At 39.0% G+C, this 25,434-nt stretch overlaps 1 protein-coding gene across 1 annotated transcript in view; it reads left to right on the plus strand.

Annotated features, from left to right (window-relative positions):
- Positions 1-25,434, plus strand: part of hspg2 (heparan sulfate proteoglycan 2) — a 418,468-nt gene that overhangs the window by 313,644 nt on the left and 79,390 nt on the right. The window contains exons 51-57 of the mRNA XM_079558863.1: positions 296-418; positions 2,600-2,752; positions 4,060-4,220; positions 6,009-6,086; positions 16,089-16,224; positions 19,146-19,297; positions 22,553-22,697. Coding sequence (XP_079414989.1) covers positions 296-418; positions 2,600-2,752; positions 4,060-4,220; positions 6,009-6,086; positions 16,089-16,224; positions 19,146-19,297; positions 22,553-22,697 — 948 coding nt within the window. The remainder of the gene's footprint in view (positions 1-295; positions 419-2,599; positions 2,753-4,059; positions 4,221-6,008; positions 6,087-16,088; positions 16,225-19,145; positions 19,298-22,552; positions 22,698-25,434) is intronic.

Genomic DNA, 25,434 nt, shown 5'->3' on the forward strand with positions numbered 1-25,434 from the left:
GTGGGAGAGGCTGCGTATGTGTGAGCGCACGGACAAAGACCAGACGGGGATATATTAACTCGACTAAAGTGAGGTAAGAGCATATCTCAGTATGTAAAAACGGTGGCCTGTTCCTTTAAGATGTGACTGAAATGACTTGAGTTCATAATATCATGTCAGTTAATAAACAACCAACCACGACGCATGTGTTGAATTCAAGTCATTTGAACCTGTGGGTTTTCCTCGCTGCAGTGTGTAGTTATTGACTTCCTGGTGTGTGTTTTGCCTGGTTTTCTCCCCCCCCCCCCCCCCGTAGCGGCTGAAGGGGCGCAGCCTGTGGCCACTGTGAGTCCCTCGGTGCTGAACGCCCAGCAGGGACAGAGGGCCGAGTTCCGCTGCACTGTGTCCGGCAGCCCCACACCGGCCGTCGAGTGGATAGGTATGTGCTTTCGCCCATCTCTCACCTGGAACGGACAGAGTTTAGAGCTGTCAGTTTAGCTGTAGGTCACGTGATGCGGTGGAACATGAAGGCACAGACATGAGAAATTTGGCACACACACATAAAGGTCACAAAATATTCTTATCCAAAAAGTTGGGACACAATATAGAAGCTGCAGTTACGCGTTAGACCTGAGGTGGCAGTAGGCAAGGCAACTTTATTTACACCGCGCATTTCGTACATAAGGCAACTCAATGCGCCTTACAAAAGAAAATATGCAAAATTACCATCAGGTTAACTTTAGGCAAAGCACATATATAAAGTTTGTGAACACAGACGCAGAGGGATTTGGGGCGTGGTTAGGGAGGGGATGTGTGTGCACTTATTTGCATAGTCCTTGAAATACATGGGGAAAACACAGTACACCTGGGCAGGCGCTGGAATTTTCTGTTGGGTAGGGGAGGGGCGCCCACCTGTCGACTGGAGGGCGGGGTTGGGGGAGTTGAAAAACGCGTCTGCACACGACAGAGACAGGAAGTGCAAAATATCTTTGATGTCTCCGACCGACAGGACCGCTAGGCAAACGATCCACCTTCTCCACACGTCCACCGTAGCTGTGAAAGTCCGGTCAGGGAAGACGACCTCCTCCGTGGTCTCACTTTGGGAAAAAACCTCATCAATTGTGCTGTGATTCCAGTTAATCAATTCCATAGTTTGGCGGTTCTGGAGGACAGAGAGCAGGTGGTCCAAGAGAAGCAAAAGTCAGACAAAGACACTCGCAGAAGCAGGAAAAAAGCACGAAAGCCAGGAGCAGTTCGAAAACGCGTCTGCACTCGACAGAGACAGGAAGGCAGTAGCGAGTATAAATTCCATCCAGTCCCTTTTAAGGGTACAGGCCACTGTTTTTCCACACTGAGATATGTTCTTACCTGAGCTTAGACGAGTTCATGTGTACCCGTCTGGTCTTTGTGCCCGTGGAGGAGCTCGGTCGCTTCCAACTTCACCCCAATTTGGAGCCATAGGAATACATTGGGAGAGGCCAAATGCTAACAACATCTTCAGACAGGTTCAACTGGTCTAAGCTCAGCCTGTTTCTTTAAGCAGAGGAACGGAAGAACATTTGGATATTCGAGAAATTTGGCAAAAGAATTGTGTAAAACGGATCAAATGATGAAAATGTTATCCAAACATGCAGTTGAATGTGCTGTGGATCACACTTTTTGTATGTTTATAACGTGCTAATGGGATAAAACATCAAGGTGTTTAGATTTCATGCCTACTGGAAACAACTTCATCATCAAACTCGGTTACACTGGAGTATACTATACTGTCGTTCTCTACACAACAGTAAGTCGAGCTTTACTGGAAAAGTGGGACATTATTTGAATAGGTGGGATCAGAGGGATAGATGGCGTTCCTCTGATTGGTTAATCTGATCATTAAAGCAATTAATCAAGCAAAAAATCATATATGACGAAACACACTCTTGTGTCTGAGCCATACTTTAAAGGAACAGGCCACCGTTTTTCCACACTGAGATATGTTCTTACCTGAGCTGTGACGAGTTCTTTAGGACCTGTCTGATCTTCAGTCACGTAAACACAGCGCAGACGGCGTTAGCATTTAGCCTCTCCCTCTCTCCTCTATAGCTCCAAAACTGGTCAAGATAGAAGCTACCAAGCTCTTCCACGTTTCCCCGATTTAAATACGGTTACGTGAAGTGTTCCACTACAAAGTGGACAAAGCACTTGTATTAACTAGGAAGCGAGGAGTCTCCAACCTTTTTATATGATGAGCTACTTTTATGTAACAAAAGCGACAGAGAGCTATTTATACATCAAAGAGGCTGGTCTAATTATGCTGTTTCAATGAAAACGACTTCAATCAAATTGGCCAAGCAAACTTATCTAGTTCTGATTTAAATCCCTTGCATCGTTATAATTATTAAGCAACACAAACGTCATGGGGTGGGTTTAACAAACAGTAGAAGCAATAATTCATGATCCAAAAAACACTAAATCCCTTTTTCTTTTAAACACTCATGTTTCTTCTCACAATATCTGCTGTGCGGTCTGAAAAACGTACATCACGAGGCTCTCGAGGCTCTCGGGTTGACATTGGACAGCACTTCAGAGCAGATGTCTTTGTGCTTGTTTTTAATGAGGTCTAATGTCTCCACAGCGGCCCCGGGGAGGAGGATGAGCCCCCGGGCGCAGGTCCAAGGCGGCCTGCTGTCCTTCTCGGCCGTGGAAGCGTCTGACGAGGGCGAGTACATCTGCAAGGCCCTCAACACCCACGGAGAGCACACCGCTCGGGTCTCCCTGTTTGTGCAAAGTATGTGTCCTCCGTGCATCAGCAAATAGGCCGAAATGATAAGTGTGTTTACTCCAATTAAGCTCCATTTTTATGATCTGATTTGTGCTGTGGTTGGATAATCACACCTTCTCTTTTACAGAGGGGGTGTTCTGCTTTCTTCAGTCCCATAGCACCAGTCTATATCACACTACAATGATGACAAACCTTCTGTTGGTCTGTAAATGCAGTAAATTAGAATAACTGCCTTGTATAAAATGTCTCTCTCAAAATGGCTGTAGTGAATGTCTTGAAATAGGCCTCTGTCTCTTTAAGAACCTCTTAACTCCCACCTGAACCGAGCACATTTTCTCCAGTTTGGCTTTACCCCAATCCAAAAGCTTCTGGAAAAAAGGTGTGAAAATAGCAACAAAACTGAGACGAAAACAATGATGGAAATGTGAGAAAAAAGTGAGAAAACATTGACAAAAAAGGGACGAAAAATTGCTGAAAAAGTGGCAAAAATGTCACAAAAAATGGACAAGAAATTGATGAAAAATTTAGGAAAAAATGACAAAAAAATGACAAAAATGTGACTAAAAATTACAACAACAAAAAAGACTAAAAATTACCAAAAAAATGACAAAAATTTATGGAAAAATTGACCAAAAAAATGACAAAAATGACCAAAAATGAGTTGAACACCCAACAAAAAAATGATGGGAAAAAAAAATCTGATGACGTGAGGAAAAAGATCCTCTCGGTTCAGGCGGGAGTTAAGGGGTTAAGAACCTCTGAGCCTTTAGACACGCCCCCTCCACACGCTGTCTGTGGCATCAGTGGGGAGGGGGTTCTGCTGAGGAGCAGTGGTTGGTTACTCGGCTGGTGACCAAAGCTCGGAGGCGTCTCCAGGAGGTGGGGGCGTTCCTAGGAGGACTCAGGCAAACCTATCCCTAAAATGGCTGCCATCAGAGTTTTTACAGATTACTCAGAAACACGTGAATGTGCCAAGGCAACACTTCAGCCATGTTTTTAATGAGGGAGGGACAGAATAACATGATGGAAAGCTTGGAAAGTTCAGTTTTACCCATATCTAAAAGCTTCTCGACTGGAGCTTGCAGCCCATAGGCAAGTGTAGCGCCTCATTTGAAAGCTAAGACCTACACAACTCATCTAAGATTGTTCCTCACTGTGTTGCCACTGTGTCGTCTCCTGCTGAGAAGAAGAAAAGAAGAACAGAAGTATACAGACATAGGTTTAGTTTTCTAGTTGCCTGGATTTGTGAGACATGTTATTGTGAAATCATTACTGACGAGTGTAATCTGCCCTTTTTTGTTTCCTTCCTTCAGAATCCAACCCCAGCGGACTGGGTTCCCAGCCGCAGGTGCAGGTCAGCCCACAGTCCGCTGAGGTCCACGAAGGGGACACGCTCAGGCTGTACTGCAGAGCCACGGGAGCCCCCACCCCCAAACTCACCTGGCTGAGGAACGGGGGACAGGTGCCCCCTCAGGTGAGACCCGTCCAGAGCCGCTGCTGTTTTCAGTATAATGCAGAGGTTGTGTTCATGTGATGTCTCGATGGAGGCCGGGTCAGAAAACATGGGATCTGTCAGTGAGAAATCCATACATTACATTATCAGTTCATACCTTTACTCTTAAAGTGCACACGACACATTAGGCACTTTTTTTGCTGAAACGTAGTTAACACTGTTTTATTTAACCTCTTAACTCCCACCTGAACGGATCCCATTTTGTCCAGTTTGGCTTTAACCTAATCAAAAAGATTCTTGGGGAAAAGCACCAAAAATGTGACAGAAAATCAACAAAAATGTGACAAAAATGTGACAAAAATGTGACAAAAATTCAACAAAAATTCAACAAAAATGTGACAAAAGTGCAACAAAAATGTGACAAAAATTCAACAAAAATTCAACAAAAATGTGACAAAAACTCAACAAAAATGTGACAAAAATTAAACAAAAATTCAACAAAAATTCAACAAAAATTTGACAAAAATTTGACAAAAAATTGACAAAAAATTGACAAAAAATGTAACTAAAATGTGACAAAAATGTGATAAAAATGTGACAAAAATGTGACAAAAATTCAATTAAAATGTGACAAAAATTCAACAAAAATGTGACAAAAATGTGATAAAAATGTGACAAAAATTCAACAAAAATTCAACAAAAATTCAACAAAAATGTGACAAAAATTCAACAAAAATTTGACAAAAATTCAACAGAAATGTGACAAAAATGTGACAAAAATGTGACATAAATGTGACAAAAATTCAACAAAAATTCAACAAAAATGTGACAAAAATTCAACAAAAATGTGACAAAAACTTCATAAAAATGTGACAAAAATGTGACAAAAATTCAACAAAAATTCAAACAAAAATTCAACAAAAATGTGACAAAAATGCGACAAAAATTCAACAAAAACTCAACAAAAACTCAACAAAAATGTGACAAAAATTCAACAAAAATTCAACAAAAATTCAACAAAAATTCAACAAAAAAATTACAAAAAATCAACAAAAATGTGACAAAAATTCAACAAAAATGTGACAAAAATGTGACAAAAATTCAACAAAAATTCAACAAAAATGTGACCAAAAAAACAAAAAAAAAACATACAAAAGGTGACACAACACAGCAACAACGCGAGGTAAAATCTCAGTTTTGTGGGTCTTAGCTTTCAAATGAGGTGTTACACAGCCAAAAGAGGACAGAATGCATTTGGTGTAGGCGGGGGGTAAGAGGTTAAGATTTAGCAACAAAAAAAAACACTCAGTTTGACCATTTTTGTGACGTTTATAGCTTCACTTCCTCATTGGACGCTGACAGTAAATGACAGAGGCAAACCATTTTAAACTGTTGCCGTGCCAACCATGTCATTGGCCTGTAGACCTGATGATTAAAAGGTCCCGGGCCAATCACTGAAATGGGATTCAAGTCAATGGGGAATGAGAGAACTGCTGTGGAACTTTGCCTCTTTTCTGCCCGACATTTCTTCATTAATTTGCTGCTTCCCTGAAATAATATCATGATTTTTTGTTTACCATCCATATAACACTGGCCCTCCATCTGATTTCATATTGACATGATCCCGCCGTGCGACATGAACACAACCTCCCATGTCTGAGCTAAACGCTGACTTTGCAGGCGGCGTTTTTGGGTTTGTCACCGTTCACATTACTGTCTGTGTAACTGAACCTGTTCTCATTTTGACCTGTTCCCTTTCTGCTCTTCCTCCGGGCTCCTCCGTCCGGGCTCCGGCGTTTGTTTGCTCAGGCCATTCCCTCTCACGGTTTCCATCAGTTTAAAAGCAACAGTGTCGATGTTTTACAGAGACGTATTGAGGAGTTGCAGGTCTGTTCATCTGTCTGCTGTCTGTCTGTTTTTTTGTGCAGTAGTTCTTGTGTTTCGCTAACACCCCCTCATCGTCTCCTGTCGTTCCACTAAACTGCATGATCACGTCCGGCGTCCGCTCAGAACAACACGGTGGGGGCTTTAGGTTGATGTGTTATGTCATCTTTTTCATAGCTGAGAACAGAGCTGACGTTTGAACAGAGGTTACATTAACCGAAAATTCTCTGTCATTTATGGAATATTTTTTACTTTGACGGAATATTTCAAAGGCCGTCCGTCATTTTGAAGGATTGAAAATCAAGACGCAGCTCTGCAGGCTCTCTCTCTCTAAAGTTTCACACCGCGTCTTGTCTTGGATGAGCTCTTACAGGTTGTATCACTGGCTCGCTCGCTAACTTTCCAAACAACAACACGGGGAGGAAAACCACGATGCAAAGGCGGTTAAAGACTAACCCCCTGATTCCACATTCTCCGTGCTCGCCCCGCTCCGCTCCGTTCCACTCCGCCCCGACCTCCGCAGCAAATGCGTTGCTATGTTGAACGTTCAGAAACATTCCACATCGTCCACTCCGCTCCGAGGGGCCTGCGTCGCCTCTCCGCCGCTCCGCCTCGCCACGATAAAAATACGGATCAACCCTATTTTCAGGTCCGTCTGCGCCGCGTCAGCTCCGGCCGGATCAGGCTCCACAGTTCAGACGCACCAAACGGGAAAGAGAACGACAACAATTTCCGTATTTTCAAAGTAAACTCCCTCCGAGCGGACTTTACTTTAACGAAAATGTCACAATTTCACACAAAGTGACCTCGATAATTCCCTCTGGGGAGTTTGATATCACAAAAACAATCACACGACCCGATTAAGCTTCTGTTGCTTTTGTTCACGTAACTTTTTTTCCTGCCTCTCTCTCCCTCGCGCATGGGGGGGGCACAGGCTTCATGCTTCAACGCGGTATAGCTCGCATGCTCATTAATAGTTGTTTATTATTTTATTGGGAGGTTTATTTCTCAAAGTCGTTGCTTTGTGCGCGTGCTCCTCGTGGAGCTGGAGCCCTGGCGGAGAGGACCGGGGCGGACTGAAGCGGAGACAGTGGGCGTTGATGCCGCAGCCGTTCGGAGTCGGGGCGGAGCGGAGTGGAGCTGAGCGCACAGGCGGATGATGTGGAATCCCGGGGTAATAATATCCTTCCCATGTGGAGCCGCTCTTCTCACGTAAGTCTCAGGACGAGCTCATCTATTTCTCCCCATGTGCGGGCGGCCCGTAGTGCAGTGATGGAACTGGTAAACATTGTCCCGTTCACCCACCGTCTCTTACATCCCGTTAAAATTGAAAAAATGCAAATAATAAGCTCCACTTTACATTTGTATGAGCGTAATCTGAGCCTTGATGTTGAGGAGCAGGTGACGCTCTGAAAGTCGTCCTCCTGTTCAGATCAGGTTTAGTTTCGCTCCATTTATCCTGCAATCTCACATTTTCACTAACATAAATAAATGCAGCCTATATAAATACATACATACATAAATACATTAAAAAAATTATCACATTATTGTTACTTTTTCGTCACTTTTTTGCCATTTTTACCGTCATATTTTAATCACTTTTTTGTCACATTTTTGTCACTTTTTTCGTCACATAATATGCAGCCTATATAAATACATTTATAAAAAAAAAAAAAAAAAACGCGTATGCTCATGACGGATTTTTTTCAACCCTGTCCTTCAAAATGAAGGAGAGAAATTATCCTCAGCGAAACCGCTGCGTTTGAAAGGGAAACGTGCCTGGTTTTACTGGAGATCATGACGAAAGAAGGATGAGAACCACCACTTAAATATTGATTGATGTCCACATTTTGTCAATTCATTAAGTTAAACAGCCTCTTAATATAGTTCATGGACAGAAAAGGATCGGCCTCTTTAAGCAGTACTAAGTAACTCATGCCCCTAGAGGCCACAAGCGCCACTGCAGGTGTCCTAGCATGTGGCACTAGCCTGCAGTTAGCTTTGCCCGTTGGCCTGTTAGCCTCTTCTTCCTGATTCCATTAGTGTGTATTGGGCTGCCAGGTCGGAGCAGGGAAAGCTGCAATTGTGGTTTTCTGGCCACAGACACCAGGGGGAGATGAAAGACCCCAGAATCATCCCATGAGCACTTGTATGAACCCTAGAGGGATGACGAAAAGGATTTATTAAGGTAAACCCCCAGTATTTGCCCAAATTTACTCAAATCTAAAAGCAAAAAAATGTCAAAAGAGTGACAAAAACGTGCCGGAAAAGCATCAATAACACAATAAAAAAAGGAACAAAAAAGAGTGATTAAAAAAGTGACAAAAACGCAAAAAAAGGTGATTTAAAAAAGAGGAAAACACAGCAAAACTACTTCCAAAATGTGACGAAAACACGGCAAAAGAGCGACAAATATACATCTAAAGAGTGATGAAAAAGCAACAAAAAAAAGGCATTAAAGAGAGACAAAAAAGTGACAAAAATGCAATAAAAAGGTGACCAAAACATGACAGAAAAAACTAAGAAAACAGGACAAAAACGCTGAAGAAAATGAGACAAAAAAAGCCCGTTATGCATCAAAAGTAACAATTTGATATCGATTTCCTCAAATTAAAGTTAACATTTGGAGAAAGATGACACAACACATGGATTCAAAGCCGACATTTTGTTTTTCTGAGTGTCCGCCTGGTGATTTTAGCTGCTCACACCGTAGTCCTCGAGTCAAACTTCCGCAGTGTCACGTTAATGAGGCACAACGGAAAGGCCGGTAGGGACTTCACCCACTTTTAGGTAAGGAAGAAGCCTGAGGCGGTTGATCGTTTTGCTGCAGCGGTGCATGTGGTGTCAGGCTTCGGTCAGTGAGAGTCAGGGGCAGAGCCGTGGGAAGATGTTTTAGTTAGGGGGCGCTGAGGGACAAAATGTACCCCCAAAATACTTTTTCTGTGTGTAAATCCTATTTATTAACCTCTTAACTCCCGCCTGAACCGAGAGCGTTTTCTCCAGTTCAGCTTTACCCAAATCCTGTAGGCCAGTGTGACGCCTCATTTGAAAGACCTACAAAACTAAACTGATCTTTTTCCTCACGTTTTTTTCATCACTTTTTTTGTCGGGCAGTCGTCTCATTTTTGTCAGATTTTCGTGACTTTTTTGTGACTTTTTCGTCAAATTATTCACATTTTTTGTAAAATACTTATCACTATTTCGTCCATTTTTTCTCAATTTTTCGTCAAATTCTTCTCACTTTTTTGTCAAATTTTTATCACTTTTTCATCCTTTTTTTCTCACTTTTTTCTCACATTTTTGTACATTTTTTTGTCACTTTTTCGTCACTTTTTCGTCCAATTTTTCTCACTTTTTTGTCAAATTTTTGTCACTTTTTCGTCAAATTATTCGCATTTTTTTGTCAAATTCTTATCACTTTTTCATCCTTTTTTTCTCAATTTTTCGTCAAATTTTTCTCACTTTTTCGTCAAATTTTTCTCACTTTTTTGTCAAATTTTTCTCACTTTTTTGTCAAATTTTTCTCACTTTTTTGTCAAATTTTTCTCACTTTTTCATCCTTTTTTTCTCACTTTTTTCTCACTTTTTTGTACATTTTTGGTCACTTTTTCGTCAAAGTTTTCTCACTTTTTTCATCCTCGTTTTCGTCTCAGTTTTGTCGCTATTTTCACACCTTTTTTCCCTTAAGCTTTCTGACTGGGGTAAAGCTGGAGAAAATGCGCTCGGTTCAGGTGGGAGTTAAGGGGCTAAAATTGCCTACAGTTCACAAACTATCCACCAGGGGGTGCTGCAGCGCCCTCAGCACCCTGGCTTCCCACGGCCTTGGTCAGGTGCAGAGTCGGGAGCATGTACTTGCACGCGGCGCTCGTTTTTTCCCGTGTTGTTGTTTTAACCTTAGTGTTCCATGAGTCTGCGTTTGGTTTCGTCCACATCACCCCCATCATCATCATCATCGCTGACCTCTCTAACCTTCATCACAGAGGTTCTGAAATCCAAATGTCCCGGTTTAAACCTGCTTTCGTCTCGGTGTTTAGACCAGATTTGTATTCAGGGGATTGATTTGGACTTTTGTTTTAGTCCTCGTACACGCAGCGCTTGGACTCGGCTTCGTCCGGGCTTTGTCCTCACGTTCAAAGTACAGTCGGGCGTCACAAATCAAGATTCAATTACTTTGTCATTTCCATGCGCTCATAAAAGTGAAATGCTGTTATGCGGAAACCACCGAGTCTGTGATAAAAACAAGATTAATCAGGAACAAATGGTAATGATGGAGACTCCGGTGCTTCCTATTGAAGAGTCTTAACCCCGCAGTGTCTATTGTGACCTGCTGCGGGACGTGCTCTGGTTTAACCTCTTAACCCCCACCTTAACAAGTGCATTTTCTCCAGCTTTACCCAAATCTAAAGGCTTACAGCCCAGTGTAGCGCCTCATTTGAAAGCTCAGACCTACAAAACTCATTCAAACAGATCCTTTTTCTTGCGTTTTTGTCGAGTTGTTGCGACTTTTTGGACATTTCTTTTCATTGCTTTGTTGCCACTTTTCTGTTGCTCTTTTGTGGCATTTTAGTCACACGTTTGTCAAATTTTCGCCATTTTTTCGTCGCATTTTTATAAGTTTTTTATCACATTATTGTAACTTTTTAATCACTTTTTTGTCATTTTTTTGCCACATTTTTATAAATTTTTCCGTCACATTATTGTTATTTTTCTGTCACTTTTCCGTCATATTTTTATCACATTTCTGTCACTTTTTTCATCATATTTTCACCACTTTTTTGCCACATTTTAATCACTTTTTTATCACTTTTTTATCACTTTTTTATCACTTTTTTATCACTTTTTTCGTCACTTTTTCATCATATTTTAATCACATTTCTGTCACGTTTTTGTCACTTTTTTGCCACATTTTTATCAATTTTCCGTCACATTTTCGTCATATTTTTATAACTTTTTCATCACATTTTTGTCATATTTTAATCACTTTTTCGTCATATTTTTATCACATTTCTGTCACTGTTTTGTCACGTTTTCGCCACCTTTTCATCATATTTTTATCACTTTTTTCGTCCCTTTTTTCGTCTCATTTTTGTATCCATTTTGTAGCTAGCTTTTTCAAGAAGCTTTTAGATTTGGGTTAAGCCAAACTTGTGCTTGGTTCAGGTGGGGGTTAAGAGGTTAACACAGTCTGATCACAGCAGAAATGACTATATTTTAATGGACACTAGTAATCTCTAATTTAATCCCTATACTTGGTTTAAAAGAGTAGATTTTTCCCTCCAGTTGACGGTTCCCTCCGGGCCGTCCCGCTCGCTCCGCCCCCTCGGCTCGGGCTCGCTCCTCTCTGTGATTGTGCACAGCGCTCCCCGGGCCCTGGTTAGTTCTGGCTGACCGGGCGGCGGCGTTGTGTCAGCCTTTCCCAGGGGCAGACGTGCGACCACGCAGAAACTCTGTGTGCTCTGGAAACCGGCCGCTTTGAAAACTCATCAATGGGTTTCAGACACGCACTGAGCCGCCGCACGGTTCAGCCCCTCTCGCGCTCCGATGGGCCTGGAGCTAAGCAGCTTTGTCCCCCCCCGATGCCCCGACGGATACAGTAATCCACCTCCGTGCCCTCCGCTCCTCCTGCCCCCCTGCTGCCCTCCTCTGCCCCCTGCTCCTGCCGCCGTGAGGGGTTTCCAAACTTTATCGAAGCTCATTTTCAGCATTACTGCACCTCTGAGTGTCATCTACTTTTCAAACGCCGTTGTTAGATTATGCCCATTAGTTGAGACAAGTTCAGCCGTTCTATTTTACATTAAATTGTGTTTATTTGAGCTGTTTACACTGCAAAAAGTGCCCTCCTAAAAACAAGGAAAAATATCTTAAAATAAGACATTTTGTTTTGTTTTAAGGGGAAAGTTCTGCCAGTGGGGTCAGTGTTTTTTTCTTGCTAAGAATTCTTATTTCTAGAATATTTTTCTCATCATAAAACAAGAAAGAAACACTAAATTTAAGCAAATAAATAACTAGAATTAAGCAAAATGTCCTCAGAAAATGGAATAATTTAAGGAAAACATTCTTATTTAGTGAAAAATTGTGGATATTTTACTTAAATGTTGCTTGATTTAAGTAAAATGTTCTAAATTACACATTTTTGAGCAAAATGTTGTTAATAAATACTAATATTTAAGGAAAGTATTGCCGCGCCCGGAGACCCGTCTCCATGAGGTGGAGCCAGGCTGATGGTCAGAATCCCCTGCAGGAGGATTCACCTATTGTACATGTTTTTAGTGGCAGACACGGGGAGAACATGCTCCACACAGAAAGGCCCCGTCCTGGTGGGAATCGAACCCGGGACCTTCCAGCTGTGAAGCTGAGGCTCTAACCGCTGTGCCACCGAGCCGCCCACTTTAAAGAATGGAATGTTTTATCTCTCTGTGTGAAACAGTTCTTACATTAAGAGTTGTTGATCTGAGTTTTTCCTAAAATAAGAATAAATATTCTTTGTCTAAAACTGAAGAAGATTCAAATGATCATGTTTTTAGTAAATTTATCTGAACAAGAAATGACAAGATTTTATTTCCTAAAACAAGATTTTTTTTTCTCAAGAAAACTTTGCTCGACAAAACATTATTACTTTTTAGGGAAAAAATAAGAACTTATTTCTTAAAGTAAGACATTTGTTACTTGCTTAGAATCCACTTTTTGCAGTGTACATTAATAGGTTTTACAAAATTCACATTATACAGTTGCTCTAAAGGAGTGGACTGAAGCAACAGGCTCATGTGCGCCGTCCTTGTATTCAATGTAATAAAATATGGGCCCTGTATCCACAACAATTAAAGGAACAGGCCAGCTTTTTTCCACACTGAGATATGTTCTTACCTGAGCTGTGACGAGTTCTTTAGGACCTGTCTGATCTTCAGTCACGTAAACACAGCGCAGACGGCGTTAGCATTTAGCCTCTCCCTCTCTCCTCTATAGCTCCAAAACAGGTCAAGATAGAAGCTACCAAGCTCTTCCATGTTTTCCCTATTTAAATATGGTTACGTGAAGTGTTCCATTACAAAGTATAATTACACACAATTAAACAATGTGGATTTTCTAAGCGGATAAAAGGGGGGGCTATATTGTAAGGCGTAATAATACCAGGAGTAGTTTGGCATTTCTTGTATTATTCCTGAGGGAGAGGCTAAATGCTAACGCCGTCTGCGCTGTGTTTACGTGACTGAAGGCACGGGGGAAGATCAGACAGGTCCTAAAGAACTCGTCAAAGCTAAGGTAAGAACATACCTATTCCTTTAAAGGACTTAAACACAAACATTTCAGGGAATAATACTATAGAGGGAGGAAGATGTATGTGAACGCTTTGGAATATCTCACATTTCTTCCTGGTTTGATCTTTATTAAACTCACAAGAATGAGTTAACGATGTCTGCTTGAACTAATGCCTCCCAAACATATACATTTTATCATATTTTTATTTGCCACAACATGTAAACATTCACAGGACAAGAAGGAATAAGTGAGTGAACCCAGGAATCTCGCTGAACAGTTTTGTAAAGAAGAAATGGTCCAAGATTCGTCCTGATGGTTGTGAGCGTCTGATCTGCGACTACAGGAAAGCGATTATCAGAGCCGTGGGAAGATATTTCAGTTAGGGGGCGCTGAGGGACAAAATGTACCCCCAAAATACTTTTTCTGTGCATAAATCTTAACTCCCGCCTGAACCGAGAGCATTTTCTCCAGTTCAGCTTTACCCAAATCCTGTAGGCCAGTGTGACGCCTCATTTGAAAGACCTACAAAACTAGACTGATCTTTTTCCTCACGTCAGATTTTTTTATTTTATATTTATTTATTATTTTTTTAATTTTTCATCACTTTTTTTGTCGGGCAGTCGACTCATTTTTGTCAAATTTTCCTGACTTTTTTGTCATTTTTTGTCATTTTTTTGTCACTTTTTCGTCCTTTTTTTCCCGCATTTTTTGTCAAATTTTTCTCACTTTTTTTTTTCATTTTTGTCCATTTTTTGTAAATATTTTGTCACTTTCTCATCAAATTATTCGCATTTTTTTGTCAAATTCATATCACTTTTTCGTCCTTTTTTCCCCCACAATTTTTCCGTCAATTTTTTTTCCATTTTTGTCATGTTTTGTAAATTTTCTGTCACTTTTTCGTCAAAATTATTTGCATTTTTTGTGTCAAATTCTTGTCACTTTTTCATCCATTTTTTCTCAATTTTTTGTCACTTTTCCGTCAATGTTTTCTCACTTTTTTTCACATTTCCATCCTTGTTTTCGTCTCAGTTTTGTCACTATTTTCACACCTTTTTTCCAGAAGCTTTTGGATTGGGGTAAAGCTGGAGAAAATGTGCTCGGTTCAGGTGGGAGTTAAGGGGTTAATATTGCCTGCAGTTCACAAACTATCCACCAGGGGGTGCTGCAGCGCCCTCAGCACCCTGGGTTCCCACGGCCTTGGCGATTATTGCTACAAAAGAAGGGTCAGCAGATATTTAATACAAGGGTTCACTTACTTCTTCCACGCTGTAGTATCGTGATGAAGTAACGTGATGAACTTGTGAATTAGATTTTCCATCGATGAGAGCAAGTTGTCCAGGCCCCTGCACCAATCCTCATCATGTTGTGTGTTCCTCCCAAAAATATGATGAAATGTAAATGTTTGAGTGGATTTAGTTCAAGCAGAGACTCTTTACTCATTCTCATGATTTTGATGAAGATCGGATCACATTTTATGACCAATTTAGGCAGAAATGTGAGAAATTCCAAAGCGTTCACGTACTTTTTCCTCCCACTGTAACTGCAGTAGCACCAGTGTCTCACATTCCTGCAGTTTGACATTAGATATTATATGACTTTATTTCCTCCTGAGTTTCCAAGTTACCAGACACGGTAGGAAAAACTGTGTGTTGTGTGAAAGCGCCGGTCGATGATCAAGCAGCTGATGATATCCATGACCAGAGGCTCAGGCTCAGCCACTGCAGCAGGCGCCTGGTCACACAGTCATACCAGAAGAAGAAGTCCATACCCGGGCACACACACAGCTATGGCACAGCTACATCTTATACGAGTACAATACAATACAGTTATATTTTCAAACATACAATCAGCAGCATTGACAAGGCCTGTAGGTAATATATTTACTCAATCATGACATTTGACATTCTTACATAATTTAAAGGCAGCAGCAGTGGTTAGTAGTGCCTGATTGCTATAGGGGGATAGAGGGATCTCCAATCAGAAGCTCAGGAGCTCCCAGTGTTGTTTTCATCAACGAAGACGAAGCCGTGGTCGGGGCCGGAGTCGATCTGTCTAGAATAGAAAGAGAAATCGCATCTGGTTGTATCCATTTGTTCAAGGTAATTGTTTTTCGGTCGCCCAGCGTTGCTCGCCCGCCTCCTTCCTGTAGAAATAAACGCCTTGATGATTCAATTTGCCGTCCCCAGTCTTCACAGTCATGGCTTTCCACACATTAACACTTTGTTATGGTAGAAACGGGGTCCTTGCTTTGGCCACATTTGTCCACAAATGTGCTACAGCTTTCTTAATCCAAACCAGAACTCGCAGGAGACTGAGCCGTAGCTTTAACAAGTCGTGTCTTGTCCTAAAAGGTCTTTGCTGCAGTAGAGCTTTCTGTGTTGCTCCTAGCTAGTGATTAGTCTGTGTTATAGTGTCAGTCACGCATCTCCAGGGCTGAGTTTCGAAAGAGTGTTGGGTTTTCAAACAAACGTTAAGTCTATGCATTGTTAAAGTGTTACGGAAAATACAAATTGACTGAAAGACTCCTGGCTCTGATGTTTTTTGCGAAATATCCTAAAAATGCAGAGCCAGAAGGGTTGCCCATGTTTTCCTACACCATGTCCCGTCTCAGCCCTCGATTTGCACCAAAGGAAAAACGGTGAGTAAAAGCGTTAGTTGTTACTAATTCAATCAAGTAGGTGATGCCGCTTTTAACCCGTCCCGTGTGCAAATAAAAACTCCTCACGGTGTGTGGACGTGTCTCTTCAGGCTCGCATGGACCGCACCGACATCGGCACTCTGCTCATTCCAAACATCCGACTCTCCGACGCCGGCGTCTACACGTGCGTGGGCAGCAACAGCATCGGGTCCAACAGCGCCCCCATCAAAGTCACCGTGGTCAAAGGTGAGATTACAGTGCGATGGGACGAGGTCTTAAAGGAACAGGCCAGCAGGGCCGTGGGAAGATGTTTTGGCGATGGGGTGCTGAGAGACAAGGTTGCCCCCGAAAAAACGCTATTTCTTTGATTGTTTCCTGTTTATTTAACTCCTTAACTCCCGCCTGAACCGAGCACATTTTCTCCAGATTGGCTTTACCCCAATCCAAAAGCTTCTGGGAAAAAGGAGTGAAAATAGCGACAGAACTGAGACGAAAACAATGATGGAAATGTGAGAAAAAAAGACAAAAAATGACCAAAAAAAATTGACAAAAAAAAGACAAAAAATGAGAAAAAAATTGACAAAAAATTGACAAAAAATGAGAAAAAAATTGACAAAAAATTGACAAAAAAAATGACAAAAAAGACAAAAAAAATGACAAAAAAATGACAAAAAAATGACAAAAAATGAGAAAAAAATTGACAAAAAATTGACAAAAAAACGAGAAAAAAAAGAAAAAAATAAGAAAAAAAAAATGACAAAAAATTAGAAAAAAATTGACAAAAAATTGACAGAAATTAAGACTTGGTCGTGTCCAAATTTCTTGCATTTTAATGACAAAATAAACCTGTGTTGTGTTGGAACCTGTGAGTCCAGAGCTTGAGACCTTAGAGTTCAGACATAAGACTCTAAAGACTCAGTTACTAACGCGGGTGTGAGGTTGGACAGGGACTTCAAACCTGACACACAAATTACTTCAGTTTTCAAGTCAAGCTTTGTTCAATTGCGCCAACTTGCGAAAGTAAAACCTGCCGTCTCTAAACATGATTTTGAGATTTTGATTCATGCTTTTATTACAAATCGGATCAATTAATTTGGGCTGCAACTAACGATCATTCTGTAATCGATTAATCTATCGACTCTTTTTACAATTAATCGATTAGTCGCTTGGCCATGAATCGTGTAGGAAAAAATTTTTGTTTCTATTTTTTAAAGTGGATCTGCTTGAGGACGTGTTGATGGAGGAAACGTAAAGTAAATGTTTTTGGAGGCTCTTGGTGCTAATTCTGCTCCTGATTGGATGAGACACAAACAGATATTCATGAAATTTACAATGTACAAAGTGAACTACATACACTTACTATGAAAACAAAGTAGGTTTTCATCAAAAATACTACATTTTCATATAATTTTTGCTCTATTTGAGTCAGTGTGAACCAGAAAACGACTAATCAATTACTAAAATAGTTGTCGACTATTTCAATAATCGATTAGTCGTCGATTAATCGATTAGTTGTTTCATCCCTACAGTTAATGCGAAGCGCTCTGTTTTGGGATCAGCCACACATTGATAATTGATTTTAACCGGGGGGCCCTCAAAATTGCTGCAAAAAGCGTTCTATATTGTATTTTCTAAGTTTCCTCATAATGGATGCTATAAGGGGCTGAAATACAACGGTTGCTACACAGAATTTTAAACAAACAATAATGATGGATGAATTTTCGGGCCCTGACACCCCTTTAACCTCTTAACTCCCACCTGAACGGATCCCATTGTCTCCAGTTTGGCTTTACCCTAATCAAAAAGATGCTTGGGGAAAAAGCACCAAAACAGCCACAAAAAATGAGAAGAAAACAAGGATGTAAAACGCAAGAAAAATGTGACAAAAATTCAACAAAAATTCAACAAAAATTCAATGAAAAAATGACAAAAAATCAACAAGAATTCAACAAAAAGTGACAAAAAACTCTACCAAAATGTGACAAAAATTCAACAAGAATTCAACAAAAATTCAACAAAAATGTGACAAAAATTCAACAAAAATTCAGCAAAAATTCAACAAAAATTCAACGAAAAAATGACAAAAATTCAACAAAAATTCACCAAAAAGTGACAAAAAACTCAACCAAAATGTGACAAAAATTCAGCAAAAATTCAACAAAAATTCAACAAAAATGTGACAAAAATGTGACAAAAATGTGACAAAAATGTGACAAAAATGTGACAAAAAATCAGCAAAAATTCAACAAAAAAATGACAAAAATTCAACAAAAATTCAACAAAAATTCAACAAAAATGTGACAAAAATTCAACAAAAATGTGACAAAAATTCAACCAAAATTCAACCAAAATTCAACCAAAATGTGACAAAAATTCAACAAAAATGTGACAAAAATTCAACAAAAATGTGACAAAAATTCAGCAAAAATTCAGCAAAAATTCAACAAAAATTCAACAAAAATTCAACAAAAAATGTGACAAAAATGTGACCAAAATGTGACAAAAATTCAACAAAAATGTGACAAAAATTCAGCAAAAATTCAACAAAAATTCAACGAAAAAATGACAAAAATTCAACAAAAAGTGACAAAAAACTCAACCAAAATGTGACAAAAAATCAACAAAAATTCAACAAAAATGTGACAAAAATTCAACAAAAATGTGACAAAAATTCAACAAAAATTCAACGAAAATTCAACGAAAAAATGACAAAAATTCAACAAGAATTCAACAAAAAGTGACAAAAAACTCAACCAAAATGTGACAAAAAATCAACAAAAATGTGACAAAAATTCAACAAAAACTCAACAAAAAAATGACAAGTATTCAACAAAAAGTGACCCTAAAAAAAAAAATGGTCGACCAATTTTTTCACCTAGTTAGGCTATATACAATTATGTTATAACAGAAATTAAATGAACTGCACTGTAAAATTGTCACTGTTATGTGGTTAAAGAACATAAAATATGAGCGGGGTCCACCAAGATCGTTTGTACCCAGGGCCCAGAATTAGGTGCTTACGCCCCTGCTCACAGCTTTTGTATTAACTCCGAGCATCGATTCATTGTCTTCTGTTGGTTTGGCTCTGTTTATGGTACAAAGCTGGATTGGAAACACGTCTCTTTCTTCTTTAATTCGCATTGACGGCTCTTTCCCCTTTGGCACAGCGGACAGCGTGACGTCAGTGGTCAGCATCCAGCCCTCCATCGCCGACGTCCAGGAGGGACAGAGTCTGGACCTGAACTGCTTCGCTAAAGGGACCCCCCCTCCCCAGGTCACGTGGACGCGAGCCAACGGATACCTCTCCTCCAACCACCAGGTCTGACCGAGCTCACCGACGCCTCTCCATGTGACAATATCCCTTTTTCTTGTGTCGTGTGGTGCTCATTTGAATGCACGTATGCGACTTTTCCCTCTGAAAAATGTCTGTAAGAACATTTCGTGCCGTCATTATTGCCGTTTTTCAAAAGACTAGCACGACGTGTTCCTTTACAGTCTTTTTTTTCCATGTCTGCTGCACTGAAAGGAGCAAAGGATCACATTAGTTTGCAATTCAACAGAGGGACAAAGTCTGCGAGAATTCTATGAAACTTATGTCACCATATTGTTACGTCCCTTCTTTTTTTGCCAAATTTTGTGACTTTTTTTGTCACTTTTTCGTCAAATTATTCACATTTTTTTGGGTCAAATTCGTATCACTTTTTCGTCCATTTTTTCATCAAATTTTTCTCACTTTTTTGTCAAATTTTTGTCCATTTTTTGTCATTTTTTGGTCACTTTTTCGTCCTTTTTTTCCGCATTTTTTGACAATTTTTTCTCACTTCAAAAAAAAACAATTCGTCAATTTTTTGTAAATATTTTGTCACTTTCTCGTCAAATTATCCACATTTTTTGTCACTTTTTCGTCAAAATTATTTGCATTTTTTGTGTCAAATTCTTGTCACTTTTTCGTCCATTTTTTCTCAATTTTTCGTCAAATTTTGTTCACTTTTTTGTCAATTTTTTGTCAATTTTTGTCCATTTTTTTGTCACTTTTTCGTCAAATTATTCCCTTTTTTTTTTCATGTCTGCTGCACTGAAAGGAGCAAAGGATCACATTAGTTTGCAATTCAACAGAGGGACAAAGTCTGTGAGGATTCTATGAAACTTATGTCATCATATTGTTACGTCCCTTCTTTTTTTGCCAAATTTTGTGACTTTTTTTGTCACTTTTTCGTCACATTATTCACATTTTTTTGGGTCAAATTCGTATCACTTTTTCGTCCATTTCTTCATCAAATTTTTCTCACTTTTTTGTCAATTTTTTGTCCATTTTTTGTCATTTTTTTGTCACTTTTTCGTCCTTTTTTTCCCGCATTTTTTGACAATTTTTTCTCACTTAAAAAAAAAAAATGTGTCAGTTTTTTGTAAATATTTTGTCACTTTCTCGTCAAATTATCCACATTTTTTGTCACTTTTTCGTCAAAATTATTTGCATTTTTTGTGTCAAATTCTTGTCACTTTTTCGTCCATTTTTTCTCAATTTTTCGTCAAATTTTGTTCACTTTTTTGTCAAGTTTTTGTCCATTTTTGTCCATTTTTTTGTCACTTTTTCGTCAAATTATTCCCTTTTTTTTTCATGTCTGCTGCACTGAAAGGAGCAAAGGATCACATTAGTTTGCAATTCAACAGAGGGACAAAGTCTGCGAGAATTCTATGAAACTTATGTCACCATATTGTTACGTCCCTTCTTTTTTTGCCAAATTTTGTGACTTTTTTTGTCACTTTTTCGTCAAATTATTCACATTTTTTTGGGTCAAATTCGTATCACTTTTTCGTCCATTTTTTCATCAAATTTTTCTCACTTTTTTGTCAAATTTTTGTCCATTTTTTGTCATTTTTTGGTCACTTTTTCGTCCTTTTTTTCCGCATTTTTTGACAATTTTTTCTCACTTCAAAAAAAAACAATTCGTCAATTTTTTGTAAATATTTTGTCACTTTCTCGTCAAATTATCCACATTTTTTGTCACTTTTTCGTCAAAATTATTTGCATTTTTTGTGTCAAATTCTTGTCACTTTTTCGTCCATTTTTTCTCAATTTTTCGTCAAATTTTGTTCACTTTTTTGTCAATTTTTTGTCAATTTTTGTCCATTTTTTTGTCACTTTTTCGTCAAATTATTCCCTTTTTTTTTTCATGTCTGCTGCACTGAAAGGAGCAAAGGATCACATTAGTTTGCAATTCAACAGAGGGACAAAGTCTGTGAGGATTCTATGAAACTTATGTCATCATATTGTTACGTCCCTTCTTTTTTTGCCAAATTTTGTGACTTTTTTTGTCACTTTTTCGTCACATTATTCACATTTTTTTGGGTCAAATTCGTATCACTTTTTCGTCCATTTCTTCATCAAATTTTTCTCACTTTTTTGTCAATTTTTTGTCCATTTTTTGTCATTTTTTTGTCACTTTTTCGTCCTTTTTTTCCCGCATTTTTTGACAATTTTTTCTCACTTAAAAAAAAAAAATGTGTCAGTTTTTTGTAAATATTTTGTCACTTTCTCGTCAAATTATCCACATTTTTTGTCACTTTTTCGTCAAAATTATTTGCATTTTTTGTGTCAAATTCTTGTCACTTTTTCGTCCATTTTTTCTCAATTTTTCGTCAAATTTTGTTCACTTTTTTGTCAAGTTTTTGTCCATTTTTGTCCATTTTTTTGTCACTTTTTCGTCAAATTATTCCCTTTTTTTTTCATGTCTGCTGCACTGAAAGGAGCAAAGGATCACATTCGTTTGCAATTCAACAGAGGGACAAAGTCTGTGAGAATTCTATGAAACTTATGTCATCATGTTGTTACGTCCCTTCTTTTTTTGCCAAATTTTGTGACTTTTTTTGTCACTTTTTCGTCAAATTATTCACATTTTTTTGGGTCAAATTCGTATCACTTTTTCGTCCATTTTTTCATCAAATTTTTCTCACTTTTTTGTCAAATTTTTGTCCATTTTTTGTCATTTTTTGTCATTTTTTTGTCACTTTTTCGTCCTTTTTTTCCGCATTTTTTGACAATTTTTTCTCACTTCAAAAAAAAAAAATTTGTCAATTTTTTGTCACTTTCTCGTCAAATTATCCACATTTTTTGTCACTTTTTCGTCAAAATTATTTGCATTTTTTGTGTCAAATTCTTGTCACTTTTTCGTCCATTTTTTCTCAATTTTTCGTCAAATTTTGTTCACTTTTTTGTCAATTTTTTGTCCATTTTTGTCCATTTTTTTGTCACTTTTTCGTCAAATTATTCCCTTTTTTTTTCATGTCTGCTGCACTGAAAGGAGCAAAGGATCACATTAGTTTGCAATTCAACAGAGGGACAAAGTCTGTGAGAATTCTATGAAACTTATGTCATCATATTGTTACGTCCCTTCTTTGTGTAAGCTCTCGGTTGCCCTTTTTATTTAGTTTTCAGGTCTGATGATACATACATTGAGAAAGCAGCAACCCCAGTCCTGACGAAGACTATCTGAAACCTCTGTTACCGTCAAAGGCGATAACTGTGGTTCATATTGGGATTCCGTTTGTGTTGACCGGTGCTGTTTGTGTTCAGATTTTGGGGAATCAGCTGCGTATCCTGTCGGCCACTCCTGAAGACTCCGGCGAGTACATCTGCCAAGTCCAGGGTCCCTACGGAAGCCCCGGAGGTCAAATTCGTCAGGCGTCCGTCTCTGTGTCTGTGACGTCATCCAGTTCACGTGAGTCCGGCCTCTCGTGCGCACTGATGATGCAGCAGGGTGTGTTCATCATAGCATCATAACAGTGTGACGAGCCAGTGGTTTCAATCTGGCATGAAGGAAGCCAGAGCCGTGGGGAGATGTTTTAGTTAGGGGGCGCTGAGGGACAATTTACCCCCAAAATACTTTTTCTGTGCATAAATCCTATGTATTAACCTCTTAACACTAAGTTCAGCTTTACCCAAATCCTGTAGGCCAGTGTAACGCCTCATTTGAAAGACCTACAAAACTAAATGGATCTTTTTCCTCACGTCAGATTTTTTTTCAGCACTTTTTTTGTCGGGCAGTCGTCTCATTTTTGTCAAATTTTCGTGACTTTTTTGTCACTTTTTCGTCAAATTATTCACATTTTTTTTGGTCAAATTCGTATCACTTTTTCATCCATTTTTTCATCAAATTTTTCTCACTTTTTTGTCAATTTTTTGTTCATTTTTTGTCCTTTTTTTCTCAATTTTTCGTCAAATTTTGTCACTTTTTTTGTCACTTTTTCGTCAAATTATTCGCATTTTTTTGTCAATTTTTGTAATTTTTTTGTCAATTTTTTCTCAATTTTTCGTCAATTTTTTTTTCACTTTTTTGTCCAATTTTTGTCAATTTTTGTCATTTTTTGTCACATTTTCATCCTTGTTTTCGTCTCAGTTTTGTTGCTATTTTCACACCTTTTTTCCAGAAGCTTTTGGATTGGGGTAAAGCTGGAGAAAATGTGCTCGGTTCAGGTGGGAGTTAAGGGGTCAATATTGCCTGCAGTTCACAAACTATCCACCAGGGAGTGAAAACTTGGTTTATGGTTGAGCGGTTTTCACTCATTTAGACACTTTTCCTGATCGGGCCGAGTTTGCTTTGCTTGTTTGAGGACATTTCAGACCAGTTCTAGGGTAAATCTCGCTTGAAATAAAAAAAGTAAAATTGCCAATGAGATAAGAACAATTTTCTGACCCCATTGGCAAAGAAAATGACCTGAAATAAGGACGAAATGTATCGAAACGAGTCAGAAACATCTCAGAACAAGTGAAATAATCTCGGACAAACGCCCAACAACTTCTTAACCAGTCAAAACAACTAAAATGTGGATTATTGTGCTGAAATTGAGATGTTTATACTGATCTAGTTAAATACTTTTCGCAGTGTACATATTCCGTTACTTCCCAACACTGTTACAGTAAATTAGCAACCCATGAAAATCACTGCATTGTGTATTAGGGCAAAGCAGTTCCATCCCAGACACTCCCCAACACTGGCAATGACCACAAATGTGAGCAGATTCACATCTATCCTCACGAGGAGAAAAGACACTTGTTTACAATACAGGACTTAGTCGGGAGGAGCGAATATATATATATGAAATGTGTCATTGTAAAAGATTTAAAAAGCAAACTTCTTCTGCTTTGCTTTTACCGTCTCTCACAGCAGTTCTCGGTGTTGGGTCGGTGCATATTCGGAGACAACAGCGGCTTTATTGTCACATTTTCCAGGGCAGTGTTGCGTCGCCTATTTATTTGATTAAATATGGCAGTCTCGGAAATGAAAGAAGTCCAGTGAGCCGCAGAGGAGGGCCGGGTGCTGCACGGGAGGATGTTTTTCTCACACTGTCTCACTCACTTAGTGGCAAACATACTCGATTCGCCGTAGCCCAAAGTGACCTTTTCCCTCCTCGCTGCCGTCCCATGATCTCATCTTCATGCCCCCCCCCCTGCTGGGCCTTGTTGAAGCTGTCGCACTCGTCCGTCTTTCTATCAGCAAAGTGAATCCGAGCACTTTATTTCCCAAAATGTGAATGTGTTGGAGAAAAGCGCGAACACGATGAGGGCTGCACTGCAAAAAGTGCCCGACTAAAAACAAGGAGAAAAAATCTTAAAACAAGACATTTTGTCTTGAAAAAATTCTGCCAGTGGGGTCAGCATTTTTTTCTTGCTAAGAATTCTTATTTCTAGAATATTTTTCTCGTCATAAAACAAGAAAGAAACACTACATTTAAGCAAATAAATAACTAGAATTAAGAAAAATGTCCTCAGAAAATGGAATAATTTAAGGAAAACATTCTTATTTAGTGAAAAATTGTGGATATTTTACTTAAATGTTGCTTGATTTAAGCAAAATGTTCTAAATTACTCACATTTTTGAGCAAAATGTTGTTAATAAATACTAATATTTAAGGAAAGTATTGCCGCGCCCGGAGACCCGCCTCCATGATGTGGAGCCAGGCTGATGGTCAGAAAGGATTCACCTATTGTACATGTTTTAGTGGTAGACACGGGGAGAACATGCTCCACACAGAAAGGCCCCGTCCTGGTGGGAATCGAACCCAGGACCTTCGAGCTGTGAAGCTGAGGCTCTAACCGCTGTGCCACCGAGCCGCCCACTTTAAAGAATGGAATGTTTTATCTCTCTGTGAGAATCAGTTCTTACATTAAGAGTTGTTGATCTTAGTTTGTCTTAAAATAAGAAAAAATATTCTTTGTCTAAAACTGAAGAAGATCCAAAAAGTTTAATTTAAGTTTAATTATCATGTTTTTAGCAAATTTATCTGAACAAGAAATGAATAGATTTTATTTCCTAAAACAAGATTTTTTTTCTCAAGAAAACTTTGCTCGGCGAAACATTATTACTTTTTAGGGAAAAGATACTTATTTCTTAAAGTCAGACATTTTTTACTTGCTTAGAATCCACATTTTGCAGTGCACATGATACACATTAATAA

Source organism: Gobius niger (assembly GCF_951799975.1).
Source record: "Gobius niger genome assembly, chromosome: 6".
NCBI classification, from domain to species: Eukaryota; Metazoa; Chordata; class Actinopteri; order Gobiiformes; family Gobiidae; genus Gobius; species Gobius niger.